This window comes from Sinohyriopsis cumingii, chromosome 9 (assembly GCF_028554795.1).
Source record: "Sinohyriopsis cumingii isolate HCF-2022 chromosome 9, ASM2855479v2, whole genome shotgun sequence".
NCBI lineage: Eukaryota > Metazoa > Mollusca > Bivalvia > Unionida > Unionidae > Sinohyriopsis > Sinohyriopsis cumingii.
Window position 1 is genome coordinate 105,364,149 of NC_142969.1, and position 17,313 is coordinate 105,381,461.

Consider the following 17,313-nt stretch of genomic DNA (forward strand, 5'->3'; position numbering starts at 1 on the left):
ACGTGCATACATATGAAATAGGAACAATCAAACTTGATGTTGCAGCGAACAAAAAAAGTATGACCGAGAATACACGGGAAATAGAAACAATCAAAACTAATGTTGAAGCGAACAAGAATAATATAGACGCGTATAGAGGGGAAATAGAAACAATCAAAACTAATGTTGCAGCGAACAAGAATAATATAGACGCGAGTTGGCGGGGAGTAGGAATAGTCATAACTGATGTTGAAGCGATCAAAGACAGACTACCTAGAATGACAGAGCAACTCGAAAAAATGAAAACACCTCATGGGATCATCGGCAGTGGCGTATACACGGTTCAATACGGATCATTCGATTGGACTCCTACGCGTAATGCAATAGATGTCACCGCAATTGTTAAGGGCATTTATCGATTGACATTGATTTCGGCGATGCAGTTCAGTATATCATCGCCGAGTTCATCCGGGTTTAACAATACAATATCAACAATCATTGACAAGGATACAATCGAACGGTTTATAATTAAAGCCGTTGATAGCAGTCTATTTAGGGCAAACATCACATGGTATGTAGAATTTGTAGTGGATCTAAGTGAGTAATTGAAAACACTAGCTCTTTTAAAATAAAATGACCACCAGGGTAATTGAATCAGAGGTATCACCGACGTCACATCAATATCGATTCGATACCGCAAAAGAATTCTCCGCGAACTTGAAAACGCTTTCCGAACAATACCGCGCAAAAATAAAAAAATACCGCCGAAAAATAACCGCCATCGACGCGGTCGTGTACTCGGTGTCGGGTATAGTAGCCGGTACCGGTGTTATTTTATCCACGGTGACCACGATAGCCCCGATCGCTGTTCCAATCGCTATCTCCGCGATGACAACAATTGCTGGAGTCGCCAACGCAATCACTAAAAAGATATCATCGTGTTTTCAGAAAAAACTCAACGAGTATACAGTAAAACATCAAATAGTATCCGACGCGTACTCGAAATTATCCGGGTTGATCTCGTTGTCGATCGATAATTCGTTCATATCCGATGTTGAATTCTCCACGATGGTCCAGTTGTATGGCTCCGCGATGTCAAAAATCGAGGATTTTCAACTGGAAGCCGGAACCACTTCAATGGCTTAAAACATTCTCCTGAAAACAAACAGGTTGTTAATATTCGGTGTCAAAATTAAACACTAAAAACAACGAATAATAATAATGTCGCTGAACCCCGAAGGGTTTCAATTACTTCAGCGGATCGCGGAGAACACCACTCCGGTACAAACAAATATGATATCAATAACATCAACGAACCCCGAATTCAGTGTGAACTTCCCATCACCGGTTCCAGTGAAGGAAATAGCGCTGGCAAAATTGCGAATATATCACAGTTGGCCTAATATCCGAGCGAACGCATTTAACGGACAACAACCTAATAACTCGCTGGTTTTTGCATGGACAAATAAACCCGATGGGACCCCAGACTGGAAGGAGGTTACAATACCAACTGGGTCATACCAAATAGAACAAATCAATGAAGAATTTCAACGCAGGATAAAATCGATCACAGGAAAAGAATCAAAAATCGCTATTACGGTTCATGAACCGACGTTATCGTCGACGATTGAAATAAGCACACCGGGGTATATGGTTGATATTTATGGCAGTTCAATAAGAACCATACTAGGTTGGCCCAAGAATCCACCTCATGAAATCCCCGAGGACTTGCACACGAATGAGCAATCGTATCATGAGATTACCCCCCGGTATCGAGATGATTTGTCTATTATAAGAAACACGTTATTACCCAGTAGGTTTATATTTCAAGACAGGAATACCATGCAATGGTATTTTCCGTATAAGGAAACTCCTGAATCATCCGCCGTGGTCACAGTTAGTTTAAATGGTATCACTGGTGCGTTTGCCGAGATTAATCGTAATTACCGATTACAACTAGAACAGCTACGGAAAACAAAAGCACGAAAACACGTTGAGGTGTTAAATCAACTTATATCAGACATGGAATATATCAATGAGCGAATCGTTAAAACAATATCTGCTAACAGCGATGATAATAAACAAAAATTCCTAACCGAGTATAATATCACAGAAGCCAATTTACCCGATTTCAAGTTTCCAGGATACAACGCACCAGAACTAAAAAAATCTCTTAATGATTTTCTCGCCCCATCAACTATCCTCAGACACGATAACGGAGAGGGTGGTAGGCATATTGCCCCGTACAACGTAAATATCGCATCGGTGATAGCGATTAATCTAGTGTGTGATGTTATCGAAGGGAGTTACCAGGTGGATACCAAGCAATCAAATCAGGCTCAACAGGGGTATATCCTTTATTCATTCTCACCAACAGCCCCTCCGGGATTTTTAATCGTTGAGAGTCCAATTAATCCGGTCTATATGAGATGCCATAATCGGTTTTTAACGAGAATTAATTTTAGACTTACCGATCAGTCAAATAACCTAATTGATCTACAAGAGGAGGAGTTAGTGATCACTCTCTTTGTAAGATCATTGTAAATAACCACTTAGCAGCAGGGGGGGCGATGACATCGACGCGGTCGTCGCGCTTTTTTACCGAACGCTGACAACGCTGGGATCGCTGAGTGCAGAAGGTATCAATTAAACTAAATGACGATTGGACGATCCCCCCGACGACGACGTCGTACGACGTCGTCTTTTTTTTTACCGGGCGCTGACGACACCGGATCCGCTGAGTGCAGAAAGTATTAATTAAGCCAAATGACGATTCAGACAAATGTCCGATTCGCCCCCCCCCCTGCTGCTAGTTTAAATACCAATTATAATTACAATCTTACAGATGTTTATATACAATGATATGATGCCTGAATATTAGCAATGAACCACGCTGGCTAAGCTAGAAAGGATTGCTAAGTTTTAACCAACTGAATAAAACACCTTTCCAAAGTCGGCACTTGAAAACTGGTCCGACGTTGGCACGACGACAAATATAGTTCACAGTCGCGGCGATGTTTCTTTCTCCAACTAGCACAAAACTCTCCTCACAACTTTACTCTTTCAGAATATTTCTCTTCATGATTGCTCTTTTTGACTCCACGGTCCTCTAAACCTCAGCAACTAGCGTCTGCGCATCAATACATGAGCAAGTTGACTTGATATTACTTACTGTTTCATATCGTAGATTGAAATTCAGAGAAAAACAAATTGAAAAAGCAGATTGCTTTGAGGCTTGTATATTATCTGTTGAAACGTTATCGTTATATTCTCGCGTAAGACGCGTGCTACCTTGTATTATCGTCAGCCCAATGTTCCATCACGACAAGTAAAGACTAGGCGGATAAATCAGCCCCTGTGTCGATATTGATTCGGGTTTTAGTGACTGATATCACCTATTCATTAAAATATGAAAAAAACTGCAACCAATATTGGCAGCACATATCGGTTTACATTTTATACACTTACTGATATTTCTCGCGGCTGTGGAAATACCGTATGCTGAAGAGTTTTTTTGATGACATGTACATAATATTTCCGGAGCAAATCCTATGTTTGTTGACTTGTAAATCCACTTGGAATAGTACAACCATCTGTCATGTGGCCATTTCGAATTTTGCGCTAGATGTGGCTGTTACCAATTACGGATATGTGTCTAAATAGTATGCGGGTTTCTTCCGGAAAGATTTTGCATGCAGCAAAATTGCACATTTTAATGAACAGGTGACGTCAAACCCACATATCGTACATCATTATCAATACAGATTTGGGTGGGTGGGTGCGTTGATTTATCGGACTAGGTAAAGACTTCCTAACGCGTGTGGTAATATCTTCCAAGTCTGCACTCAAGTCGCAGTAGAGAAAATATTGCAACAAATGCGATCTAAATTGAGCGTGACTGAGTTATGAAAGCTTAAGATTTTCCTCAGACGTCATTTTATAACCTAATTTAAAAACGTAACGGAGGTAACCTGAAGTTAGGGTCCATGTGCTAACCTGTGTTTCTTGATAGCAGACAAATTCGTCTCTGGAGCTGATTATTACGAAAAAAGTAATTCTACAATATGCACTTACTATTTGAACTCTTTTTTCCCCTCAGAATATGCATATTAACAATCAACCATACTTAAGTGTCCCATCCACTTATGGTCTGCTTCTACATCCTATACTTGCGTTTACTGTACTGTGATCACACGATTCAGATGCAATTTGATAATATTGCCCATCTGAATGTACAGGGTATAATGAGGGTCAAACGCTTATTTGCTGCTGTTTAATAGGTCCAGTAAATGAAAAATGAGTCTTTTCTCGGGAAGACGATGACGACGGCGACGATGATTATGATGATGACGAAGACGATGATTCGCATAATCAATGCATGCACCAAAATGACATATCTGTTTCTTAATATAAATATATCTGACATTCGGTTTTTATGTCTGTATAGTCAATACATTCTTTAAAAATGATATCTGTTTCCGTTTGCTTGTCTGTCTCTTTGGTGTAAGTGTGTCGGATCAAATCCATCTTTTTATGATATGCAAACCAAAAGTCATAGACTATATGACGCAAATAAGCAAGAATCGACTCATCCCCCCCCCCCCAAAAAAAAATCATGTGGATCTTGGACATTTTCTAAAGTTTACGACCGTGTCCAGACAACACCAAGAGCAAAGACGTGGGAAGATATCATTGGATGATGAAGAATGGCATGAACGACGTTCTCACACTACATTTACCTGCCTAATCGAAATAATGAATAACAAAAATTAAACAAGACTCAAGCTGAACAGAATGCAAAGAAACAGACTGTAAGAATTGTAAAGCAAATTTTGTTTTTTTATATTAATTGCATTGATTTGACTGATTAAATAAATTTATAGTTTTTAAATATTAGGAAGGTGAGTCCTTAATATAATTTAGTTTATACTTATGGTGGTAATTTACAAATTGTTCCATTATACCGTAATCTAATTCATTAAACCTTGCAAAGATGTCGGCATCTGGTTCGATGTGTTAAGTATACGCAGGACCGCGAAATTTGGTTTGGTTTCGCCCTTTTAATAAAAAACTATCTCAGGTCTATTATTTTTTTAACGAGCCTGAACTTTGTAGCTCTAAGTCAAAATCTCTTATTGCTTCATCAGAAGTTATTAAATTTGTGCAAGTCTTACATAATAATAGTGTAAACATTAGGTACAGCGAGCTTAAGCAGCATGTTGTATGTTAGTTATATAATGTCGAACCAGTCTGGAACTGCATAACCAAATAGTGTAGAACCAGTCAAATTCTTTCTCATCCGCGCAAAGTTAGCGGCACAAAAGCTTTGTATTTGCTTTTTAAAATCTTTTAAAATGACAAGAGGACAGCGTGGAAGAAAATCAAAGCAGCAGGCTAACGAAAATATAGGTAATAGCATAAAACATTTTATGAAACATATATGTTTATATGCATTATTTTCGAAGGAGCACATTGTATCTCTACATGGAGAACAGATCAAAACCTATTTTCGAGGTTAACCCTTTAACAATGTTGACACATGATAACCGGCGAAATGTATTGATCCAATATTCATCAATCTTTGGAGGAACTGGGCGTGATTCACACTCTGGTGCTTTTTTTTTTCCTTTTCCGAAGACACCTTTCTGTCATGTTGACATCAGCATAAGAGCTGAATTCCAAAATTCAACTTAGATTCTTAAATATGGTATTTTTTTAAGATTAGAGCTTCAGAAATTACAAATTGTTTTGTAAAATATACCGTGCCATGCTTTTTACTGATAGTGCAAAAATATTAATGTGTAGCCTGCCCAAAGTTTTTTTATACAAATTTGAGCATTTTTTTTCAGTGTGTGTATATATATATATATATGTATATATATATATATATATATATATATATATATATATATATATATATATATATATATATATTAGTCCTACATGTAAGACATAGCACATTTTGATTTTGTTAAGGTGCTATGTCTTACAATCCAAATAATGGCCTTGTATAGTGTGTTCCGATGTCGTTGACATCGGAATGAGTAATCAAAGTTTCAGGAATATCTCACACATTTGGCAGCCTATACCGACATTTTCCCACTAATTTATCAGTAATTAATATACTTACTGTGTTGTCTTTATCCTGGTGGAATGAAAATATGACACTAGCAAATTGATGCATTTTCACGTTCCGTTGACATACATTTGAATTTGTTGCAATGCGACGGTAGTCGAAGTATGCCGAAGTAAGTTCAAGTAGGTTGATGTTTGGGATATCTTTCTTGAACGAAACGAACCGTTGCTTACAGTTCCAATAGGCATAATATATTTTTATTCGTTTCGTTAAAAAATAATGTTTCAACTTTATCTGATTTTGGCATTCTCAACTTTCATCACTTTCCAGCCAACTTGAAAACGGGTCCATTTCTTTTGTGAGAATTTGAATTTATTAGAGAAAAGGCATCATAGTAAGTAAAGTCTGACTAAAACATTTAGTTGTCAGTTGTGTGAAATATTCCTGAAAATTTTACTTTCGTAACGATGTTAGTCAACATCAAAACACACTACACAGTGCCTTTAGTTAGGCTGTAAGACCCTGACGCCAACAACATAAATATCAGCATCGGGTCTTACAGGTAGGACTAAATATATATATATATATATATATATATATATATATAGAGAGAGAGAGAGAGAGAGAGAGAGAAAGAGAGAGATAGATAGAATGTGAATTGGATAATTGAATGTTGTTTGTAAATTCCTTCGGAAGTAGTCACTGCTGAATATAATCAGACTTTTCTTGAGATCATTGCGATCTCACCTCTGTCTGCATGGGTTCGCATTTTAGGTTCGTCCAGTGTGGGTTTGTGAGAAAGCTTGCCAGGAGCTTTTCTTGGGTTGTGGTTCATTCGGGGGTTTTCCCCGATTCTTTCTCCACCATTTATACTGGCCACCATTTTTAGCCGATCTTGTTTCGAAAAATGGTGTTAAACCTTATACAACAACAACAACAACTATTTGGAGGTAAAAGTTAAAAATTTTATGTGGTAAATGAGGTTTTGAATGGTTTATTAATGAACTATAAAGATTACAACCTCATCTTTTCTAAATAAGTAGACTGCATATGATAAATATGGATAGAACCAATAAATAAAGTAATTTTGTTTAATAATAAACAACTTTATTCATGTTTTATTCACATAAACACCACCTGTAGGAGAAACTTTTTTTCACACTTATTTATCAACACAAAGTTATTTATTTCTTGCGAAAAGTTCAGTATCGTACTGGATATTCATTCTGTTTTACTTTTTTTAAATTTTATAGATCTGTTGTGCTGTTATTTTTTTGGTGACATAACAATGTCAGATTATTTGTACAAAGTGTAAAATAATGACATATGAAGATGTTATTTATTAAATCGATGTTACAACAACTTGTCTAGGCAAGAAAATGCTTGCAGATGGCAGTGCGACTATAAGTGTGTGTGTGTGGTCACCTTGTTCTTTGAAGAAAAAAAGCCAACACTGCACAACATAGAAGTATGCATTTGTATTGACACATTATTTTGCTACATTAATGTATTAAGCATACATATTGAACGGGTGGATTATGTAATGTAGCGGTAGTGATTAAAACAAACTGAGCATGTAAATCATTGCTCTACCAGCTGTTCAAGGGAGAGATCTGATACACATTTCTACTTAAAAATTAGCCATGGGGTATGTTAAAGTACAAGTTCATTCCCACAAAGGAATGAAATCCAAGAGAGTTCTTGACATATTGCATATATTTAGACATAAAACTACTATGCCAAAACATTCCTGATCCACTCAGTTTCTAGATTTTTTTCTAATGGCCATGTCATGTTCTTAAAAGTGCCATGTGGTTTTAAATTAGAGCTTTATGGTTTCTTTGCATATGTGATGACGTAACCTTTTCCTCCTGTCCATGAGATATTCCAGTAATTTTAAAGATCACTTTGTCTAGTCGTATTAGTGTTGAAGAAAATGAAGAGGCAGATGAAGCAGGTACAGCAACTCTGCAGAATAGATTACACCATATGCTGACTTCAAATACAGATGAATAGGTTCTTTAAATTTGTCAAAATATGTGGAATTAAAACTCTACATGTAAGTTTCAGAACATCCAACCCATCTCTAGAGAATGGTGTCCCTGAAGTAAAACAAATCATAAGAGATGGGGTGGTATTGTATTGTGCTGATTATGTAATGGACACGCATGCCTGTCTCATTCGTATTTCCTTAAGGGTGAACCTTGACTAGTGTGCGTACAATATCAGGGTCCACTGATAGTGGAACACATTTTCAGTTGTGTGTGTTGACTTTTACTCTGTATAAACGAATGTTTTTTGATGTTAAGTCAGTCAAGAAACTATGATGCACCAGCAGAGAAATTTTGGAATTTCTGAGGGATTCAGTTTTAATAACAAATTGTGATGGTGCGTTGTAATGGTTTTGCATGTTTTACCAATATCTCTTAACTTTATTTGCCTTTTTATATCTTTACTTTTGAACTTTTGTCATGTTATATTTCATGTTTGTTTTATGCGAATGTTTTAATTTCCTAGATCATTGTTTTGCAGTTCTTATAATTAATGTATTGAAATTTAATTTTCAGTTTGGCACCATATAGCCAGTACAGTGCTGGCATGCTGTTATAAACCTTTTGACTACAAGCTACTGTGTTTTCACATACACCACTCCCTCGATAACTCGCGCACATCAGGGTCCAGAAACATCGACTGCACTATAAGTGAGGCGCAAGTTATCGAGGGACCTATAAAATAAGCCCAAAACCAATAAAGTGATTGACGACATAACAGAAGATTAAGCGGGGGGTGGGTAGGCAGATTATACTGTTGAATACTCACTTTATAATCGTTCTGAGATTAACTGTTAATAAATATCTCTTCATAACAGTGTACTTTATTATTTTCTCATAGGACAACATTAATTTCAGGATAAATTACAGTATATTGAGGCGATCATCGAAAACATTATTCCACGTGGTTTCCGTTCGCTTAACATGTGTACCACTTCACACATTGTGTACCACGTCACTAATTTTTATGTTGAATTGGATTCATTCTAGTTTTATTGTTTGATCCAAATTAGACGTTTTTTTATATACAAAAGATCGACTCTTTTCGAGAAACAGTGTCGATCGAACGATAGATAGATAGATTTGAATGTGATAGAAGTAAAATGGAAAACAAAAAAAACAAGGGTTAATCAGTACTAACATATTTAATTGGTCTACAAATTTAAAACAATGTAAATTAGAACAAGTTAATACTTGACGTTTGTGCCACGCTTGACAAATATCAATTGACTTTTGAAAAAAATTAGTTAATATTTTTTGTTTGTGTTTTACTCCTTGGTTTCTCTGCCGCCGAGCAAAATCCCTCAGATTTCTCAACTGCATGAGCTTTACATAGTCAACATTTTGGGTCTCCAGCCACCTTATGGCAATATCAAAATATCTGATTGGTTCCTGTGCAGAGGGGTGGGGGTGCAACATTTGCGTCTGCATCACTTTCGACACTTATGTTACTCTAGTTAGAATCGTCTTCTGCAGCAAAAATTTGTGCGCTATAGAAATAATTATAGTTTCATCTGACGTATTCAGCTGTGGGGCAATCATTGTCAGCACAAATCCACTCCTCCATATCATCAAGAGAAACGCCCATCTCAGGACCATGAGTCTGTACGAATTTCTCCCAAACAGCCTCGGCATTAATGACATCAGTTTCACTGAAACATTCGAAGTCACTATCATCGTCGTTGTCTCTGTTACTGTTTGCTTTACGTCAAAGGCAGCTCCAAGACCCTTAATCCAGCACCCGAGGTCTCTTGTAATCGATTTTTTTTAAATGCAACAAACACTTCCCCAAGTTGTTGATCAAAACAAAGCCGACATGTACATGTAATTAGGTTCTCACAGAAGTACTCACGGGTTTCGATGTGACGGTCGATTGACTCTTTTCACGTTTTCAATGAACAGAATATGTTGTGATTATAATGTTTACACTGAAACGGATTAAAGGATTAGAACGTGACTTTCACACAGGAAGACGTTTAATTGGTGTTTATTTCATTCTCTGTTGCCACCAGTTAGCATTTACCAGAAGTTTTCATTGATCGCTATTTCACCAGACTGTTTATTTACTGTATAATGACAACTATTTATCATAAAAACTTACATAATATATGATATCTTTAAACAGGTCTTGCTAGGATTTTAAAACTGGGTCTTTCTGCCTCTGAACTCAATCACTAAATGTCAGTACATTTTCTCACTCGGCCGCCAGTCAAAGCCTTTGATCTAGCCGCCTAGCTGTTGCATCATGTTCTTTTTTTTTTTCAATGTATTCTTATAAAATGGCAACAGTACATCAAAGAGTCTTTCAGTCACTGAATTCTGTCATTGTAAATATCAGCACAGTTAACTGATCAACACATTTTCCCACAAAGCAGGTGGCTGAAACAGGACTGGCAAATCTTTGAATTTTCCCGCGCACCTATTACATGCATACGGAGGACTCCCGCCTCAGTGATGTTCTGCATCAAAGATCAAAAATTGGCGTCCAAATACGCGTAATTAAGCGTTTTCGAGATCTCTGAAATTAATTCTTCTTTAGAACTTGCAAATTTCAAGATATGGATTATATTTTTATGGGCATTAATCACCATTTTCGATGATAAAATGAGCGCTGTATCAAGGTTTAATTTATCAATTCTTATCGTAATTTTTTCATGTTCAGCTATTTTAAAGATATTTTAAATACATTTTCTCTGAAAAAATCGGGAGCCAAGACGGACACCGCGTTATAAGGGGGATCGCGAGTTATCGAGGGAGCGGTGTAATGAGAAAACGAGCTATTTGAAATAGAAAATTTATAAAAATGTTTGATATGAATGAAATGGAATCAAAATATAAGTGAGCAAAGTCAGTTATCGCTGAAGCCTAAATTTATGTTCTATGTATTGGTTGACAAGGATGAAGAAGAAGAAAATTGCTTTAAAATGAATGTTTTTGGTAAAACAGTGAACAAATTCAAAAATTTTGCTGAAGTTTACTGCAAAGCAGAAATTATTAGGTAATAAGTATTGGTTGACATAAAGTCTAAGAGAAAACAAATTGCTTTAAAAAGAAATGGGATTTTTTGTGTGTAAATAAAAGTCAAATACTATTTGTCAGGGTATACAGTGTTATACAAATTATTTTTGAGAAAACAGTGTGCAGGGAGTTTTCTTGATTTGTTCATGATACAAACAGCATGTGTTTTTTTTTTAGCACAATACAGTTGCACATTAATTTTAAATGTTACAAATATAATTTTATTTCTGATCTGTAAACATTTGTTCAGTATGTGTCACATATGCAAATGGGTTGTTGTGAAAGATATGCAGGACAAAACCAACATTTGGAAATATTTCAGATGTAAAACAAAAGAAAAAAATAACTTTTTACTTTTTTTACTAGCATATGTTAATGAGTTAAATTCATCTATTCCTTTGTAAGACCGATACTCACTATGATTTTCAGATCAGTTGTTTTCTGTGTGAATTTTATGTAATGTGTTCAGTCCACTAAATATTTCTCATTTGATGAGTGTAGTTTATGTTTCCTGGCCCTTGCTATTATATTACCCAGGTGTTGGCATCCCACACATTTTCCTTGCCTATTATATATTTGCTGTTGCTTGTAACTTGTAGGCTTCACTGTGGACACTTCCTACTTTTATCCATATTCTCTCTAGTATTAGCACAATGGCTTTCACATCATGTCAGCTGTTGTGTAAACTTAATTATCCCACTTTAGTTTATCTTTTTACAACATATACATGTACAACAATTAATATACACATATCAAATTCATGTACTATAGGGTACTGACCATTTCATTTTCAGAAGGGGGTGTAAATTTTCTTTAGAGCTGAGATTTTATTTTCCTTTGTCTAAGGATAAATTAATTTTTTAAAAATAATATGGATAAAATATAATGATAACTTGTTTTAAGTCGGAGTAAGACATTTTTTCCAGTTTTTGATAGAAATTTAAAACAACATGCCAGTATAGCATGGTGCATATAGAATGTTTATAAATACAGCAGTACAGAATTTTTTGTGGTACCCAGCTGTTCTGAGACATTGTTGAAAGTAATACTCATCTAAATAATTGGGAATATATTTCACTCTCGTAGTCAACGTAATTGATGATGATTGGTTCACTTAAGCCAAATGCCTAGAAGCTGAGTTTTTATGATTGAAAAAGAACTAATTGGACATAATTAAAGCCAAGTCAAATTTACACCCTACTCAACCAGACAGACAGCAAAGACTTGAATAAAGAATAAAGATAGCAGTAAAAACAAAAGTTTAGTAGAAATAGCTGTAAATCTTTAATTTGATAGATAGGAATCCACGTAAGTTCCATAAGTCTTTCATTATCATCTGCCACACAGGCATTGCAATGGTAAAGAATTTCATAATGAATCTAGGGTCTTATTAGATGTCTATTTTGACATCTTTGAGTGTGTTAACTGCGGCAATATGCCAGTCATTACTTGAAAAGGTGTCTGTTTGTGCACAAACTCTTTTATGTAGTATATTTTTGTTATACGTTTGAAAAAAGCACAAGGAGCTATTTCAAAATATATTGCATCCCAAGGGACCCTAAAGGTGTCAAAACACTTGCATCCAGGCAACTGATTGATGTTTCAGGACCGAGACCTTCAATTCACAGGAAGTCGGTAATAAAAATATAAACTAAAAAATAAATAGTCAATAAAAATGTAGTTTATGGTATATATCTCTTTATTGTGGTATTGTGTTACACTGGGATCAAATGTTAATTATATATTATTTGGGTATGACAATTGTACTTTTTAAATTATTTGGAATAATCTGCAGTTTAATTTGATTAAATATTTGTTTTTTATATATTGTATAACAGCTAATCTTGATTGCCCAAATTATCACATGTGAAGATTGTTATCTTTAGTTCAAGGCCCCCGTTCCCCATGCACAGTAGTTTGTCACATTGCACATTCATTTTTATCTCAACAGATGATAGATAATTTTGTTATAGCTGCTTCTAAACTACTTGTATGATTGCTTTGAAACATTACACACCAACTTATTCCATGGCCTAGTTGAAAAGGGTGCTACCCAGACATGAAATATGGCTACCACTCTGGCCATCTTGAAAATCACACCGCTACTGCTCTTGAAATGATGGTGATTTCAACATGAAATTTTCATAAAAAAAGACTTTTATGATGTCTAGTCAGTTCTGAATATAAATCATGCTGATCTGACCTCCGTTATGACTGCTACTGCAGCTGTCATTGCAATTTGGGTTTTTGCCATGGGTCCTGAAATTCTAGACTCTTTTTTTGAAGCCATCAGATATTTGGGAGATTGTATAAAAATTTTGATAGACTCTTGAAAATTGATGTGTGAATACGAGGATTTTATGCTGTGCTGTAGGATCCTTAATATTCGAACAGGTGAACTAAAGAAACAAATGTGGAAATTGCGTTTATGCACCATATAACTGAATCCCACGTAAACGTGCACAAACATACATAAATTTATACCAATTCGGCTTTCCAAATTTGTCATGTACATTTCAGATATGTCCATTGTGACTGACCTTTCTCCCAACAATAAAATGGCAAATTGGATATTGGAAGTTTCAGTTAATAAATATGAAATTTATATTCAGATGTGATATGTTCTTGGTTTTAACTGAAACTTGTATACAGGAACATCTTTTGTGTATATGTACATAGCAATGATCACCTTGACACTTCTGTAAACAATAAAATGTAACCTCTACCAAGGTCAGATACAAGGGTTCCCAGCCTTGACTTAGTGTGGTAGTAATACATTTGGTTTGATGGGTAACTAGGGATTACCAACAAAGATTAGTCATTATCTAAAGGACTTAGACAAAATTCCCTTCATATTTGAAGTGGAGGCTGATTAATATGTCTTTATATTAATGCACAGCAAAAAAAAGCAGAATAGTATGTTTTTGTTTTAACAGCAAACACCTTGACCCCCACAAATTAAATGGCTTTGCTTCATGCAGACTCCTTGAGCCCTACAATTTAAATGGTTTTGTTCCATGCAAACTCCTTGACCCCTTCAGCTTAAATGGTTCAGTTCCATGCAAACTCCTTGGTTCCTTCAACTTGTATGGTTCTGCTCCATAATCATTGTTGAACTTAACAATTTAAATTCCAAAGTAAACTGGCCTGTGTACATCAGGGTAATTTGAAAATGATGTTGGCATCAATAACTTGCCAGAACAATAAAAGGATTTGAATGATTTTAAGCATGTAGGTATTTTTATATTTAGTGTTGTCAAAACTTGAATAAAAGAGTTAACCTTCCAAGAGAAGATAAGCTGTGGTTAATGGATATGGTATGTAGGATTGATTACAGCTGTGCCTGACAGTTCAAAATAATGGCGCACAAATGTTTGGTAGCTCTGACACAGACATACACACTGTACATGCAGATATGTACATGTATATATAAAAAGAAATTTAAAATGTAAGTGCATATAAGAAATGATTACCAAGACAAACCAAGTCTGTCAGTGACATTGAACTTATCCATTTTTGCCTTTGGAGGGAGAAGTTTTGTGGTTGTTGTTGTAGGGTTTAATGCCATTTTTCTGCACAAGATAGAAGATGGACTATACATGGTGGCCAGTATAAATTTTGGAGGAAGAATACAGGAACCCCCCCCCCCCCCCCCCCCGAAAGAACCACCCACCCATTAGCAGCTACTGGCACACTTTCTCATGTACCCACATTGACTGAGTCCGAGACTCAAACCCCTGCAGACAAAGGTGAGATGGCAGTGATCTGTAACGTGGAGGGAGAAGTGATTGCTTCCTGAAATCCTGATCTAACTTGTACTCAGGGCACCAGAATAACATGAAATTTAGGTTTTTCATTATGAAAGATTACACTCATCTTTACCGCTATTTCCTGGAGTGATCTGCATATATGGCAAGTGAAGGACATTGGAGGAAAAAGAAGAAATAGTTGGGGGCGGGGTCTTGTTATTTGTCTAATGCTGCACTTGTAATGTGTATTTATAAAGCTTATGATGTTAATTACTTTTTTTTCCTGGAATTGTTTTAAATGACTTTGGAAATATTCCAAATGTGTTGATGTTTGTGTTTTTAGCGTTAAATTAATAATGATAATTTTTCTGTGTCATTTTTCATGAAGTCATTGTAGACATTCATGCGCTAATATTTTGATGTCATAGATACATGGACGTATTAAGTTATCTATGACATGAGCAAATAATAATCATATACATCTACATACACATACTTCTATGCTTGAGCATAATGGCTCTGTCCCAGGCACTATATTTGTTGCTTGAGGTTCGACTTGTGTTACTTCACGGGCAGTTTTCACTGTGCTTGGAAAACTACTATCTTTTTCTCTATGACAAGAATGTTTATTACAGCAGGGCGAGATATGAGAGAAAATTGTAGTTTTTCCAGGATAAAACTGATAGCTGCCCGGATGCCTCAGAAGTCGATAACTCACTGTGAATCAAATCCTGGCATGGAGTTCAAATTTTCGATCTCAAATTTCAAAATTAGCTATTCTAAATTAACCTTCCTATTCTGATATTTCTCCGAAGGTCAAAGATTTTCAAGCAGAATTTCTCCCATTTGCCAGGGAAACGTTCATACAAAAATTATACCAGCTGAAAGGGTGTGAGCCCCTTTGGATTGTGGGAAAATGGTATTGTGGGTAAGTCAGAAAAACAGTATATTCTATTTGTAACAGAGCTGCAAGTCTTTCAACATGGGAACATTGTTGTGAGTGGTAAGTCCACAAGCTCTAGTGTCTGGCTTCTTGCCTGAATGTACATGTAATGCACACTTGAAGGTTTTAAAACCGAAATTTAGATTTGTCCCTTGAAGTTATGAAACCAGCAAGTCACAATGAAGTTTTACATTTAAATAAATAATCAAAATTGTTATGTAGGTAACAGCTGTATGATTGACTTGGTAAATGGATAATTTTGTAATCATGTTTTCCAGTTTCTTTCTGAAGTTATCCGTTTTAACTAGTGATAGAGTCAAGTCAGCAGAACACAGGTATAGTGTTTTCTGGATCCTTTGGTGGAATGCTTGATTTTCGCCTAGTTCCCTGATAAACTGGATTGGTCTTTTGGCAACAATCAGACTTTGATTTGGAGAAACAATTTCACTTTCGACCTGCTAGCACTGCAAGGATGATGGGTGGTGGTGGTCATGAAATTCTCTTGTTTATTCTTTATTGCACTAAAATTTGGTCTTGTTAAATAAAATCTTACTCGGCTTAGAATGGAATTAGGAAATTTTGTTGTTTTGGGGAATTGTCATGCACTGTCCATGTTTTAGTGGCTATTGTTTACATCTTCTTGATGCAGAGAATATGTCATTAGAGTTGTAAAAAACAAAATTTTAAATAGTTATGCCAGTTGTGTAGGATGATATATCCAAAGTCCAGTTTGAAATGGGAATTTTCCAAATAATCTCTAATATTACTTTGTCTTATTATCTTGCATTTGAAGTGTTTACTCTGTGGATATTGGTACACTTTCTTGCTGCAAGTCTTCTTTACCTTGCCTTACATTCATTACTGGTAAAAATCAGTTTGCAGCCGAGAAACTATGACCAGTATTTTCAGTCTTCCAATGCAGCTTTATTACTCTGATACTTATACATTCCGAGAAGCCAGATAATGTAGCTGTTGAAATACCACACAGGTAGTGTGTTGATTTATAAGGACTTGGTTTAATTTTGACATCTTCCAAATCTGTGGCAAAGTAAAAGAAGCAAAGTGAGGAAAAAAGGCACCTTGGCTGATTCCTTTCTGTTTTGTAATGGAAAGGAATCTGCTAATGGCCTAATTTCTGATTCTGCCTCTTTTATTAATGCTGTAGTAAAGGAAGAGTTAGAATTATTCAGGTCTATTGCCATTGAACATTGGCATAGCACTGTTTCCATTGTTTTTTGTTCATTGTTTTATTTTAAAATGAGTGTTTTAAATCAAAGACCAAATATGTAACCTTTCTTGCATTTAGTGGTACATATACTATCAATTCGGATTGATTTTACCATGTTTGGCTGAGCTGCTGAGGCAAAACTTTCTTGTCCCAGATGAAAACTAAGTGCTCAGGATTTTAGGCAGTTTGCATGATTGGAGAAATGGTTTTTATATTGTCAAACTCACTGCATTTAAATGTTTTATGAAGCTAACAGAATGGCACTATGT

The 17,313-nt window shown here is 35.7% G+C and overlaps 1 protein-coding gene across 2 annotated transcripts in view; it reads left to right on the plus strand.

Annotated features, from left to right (window-relative positions):
- Window positions 1-5,271: 5,271 nt before the first annotated feature.
- The window catches only part of LOC149792415 (double-stranded RNA-specific editase 1-like), a 159,366-nt gene continuing 147,324 nt past the window's right edge, over window positions 5,272-17,313 (plus strand). Inside the window, exons 1-2 of one of the 2 annotated variants that reach the window (XM_089970984.1) lie at window positions 5,272-5,388; window positions 15,689-15,801. Coding sequence is in view for 1 of the 2 variants with exons in the window: in XM_089970982.1 (XP_089827108.1) it covers window positions 5,334-5,388 (55 nt within the window). In the remaining variant the exon portion in view is untranslated. The remainder of the gene's footprint in view (window positions 5,389-15,688; window positions 15,802-17,313) is intronic. The other variant, XM_089970982.1, reaches the window with a different exon arrangement.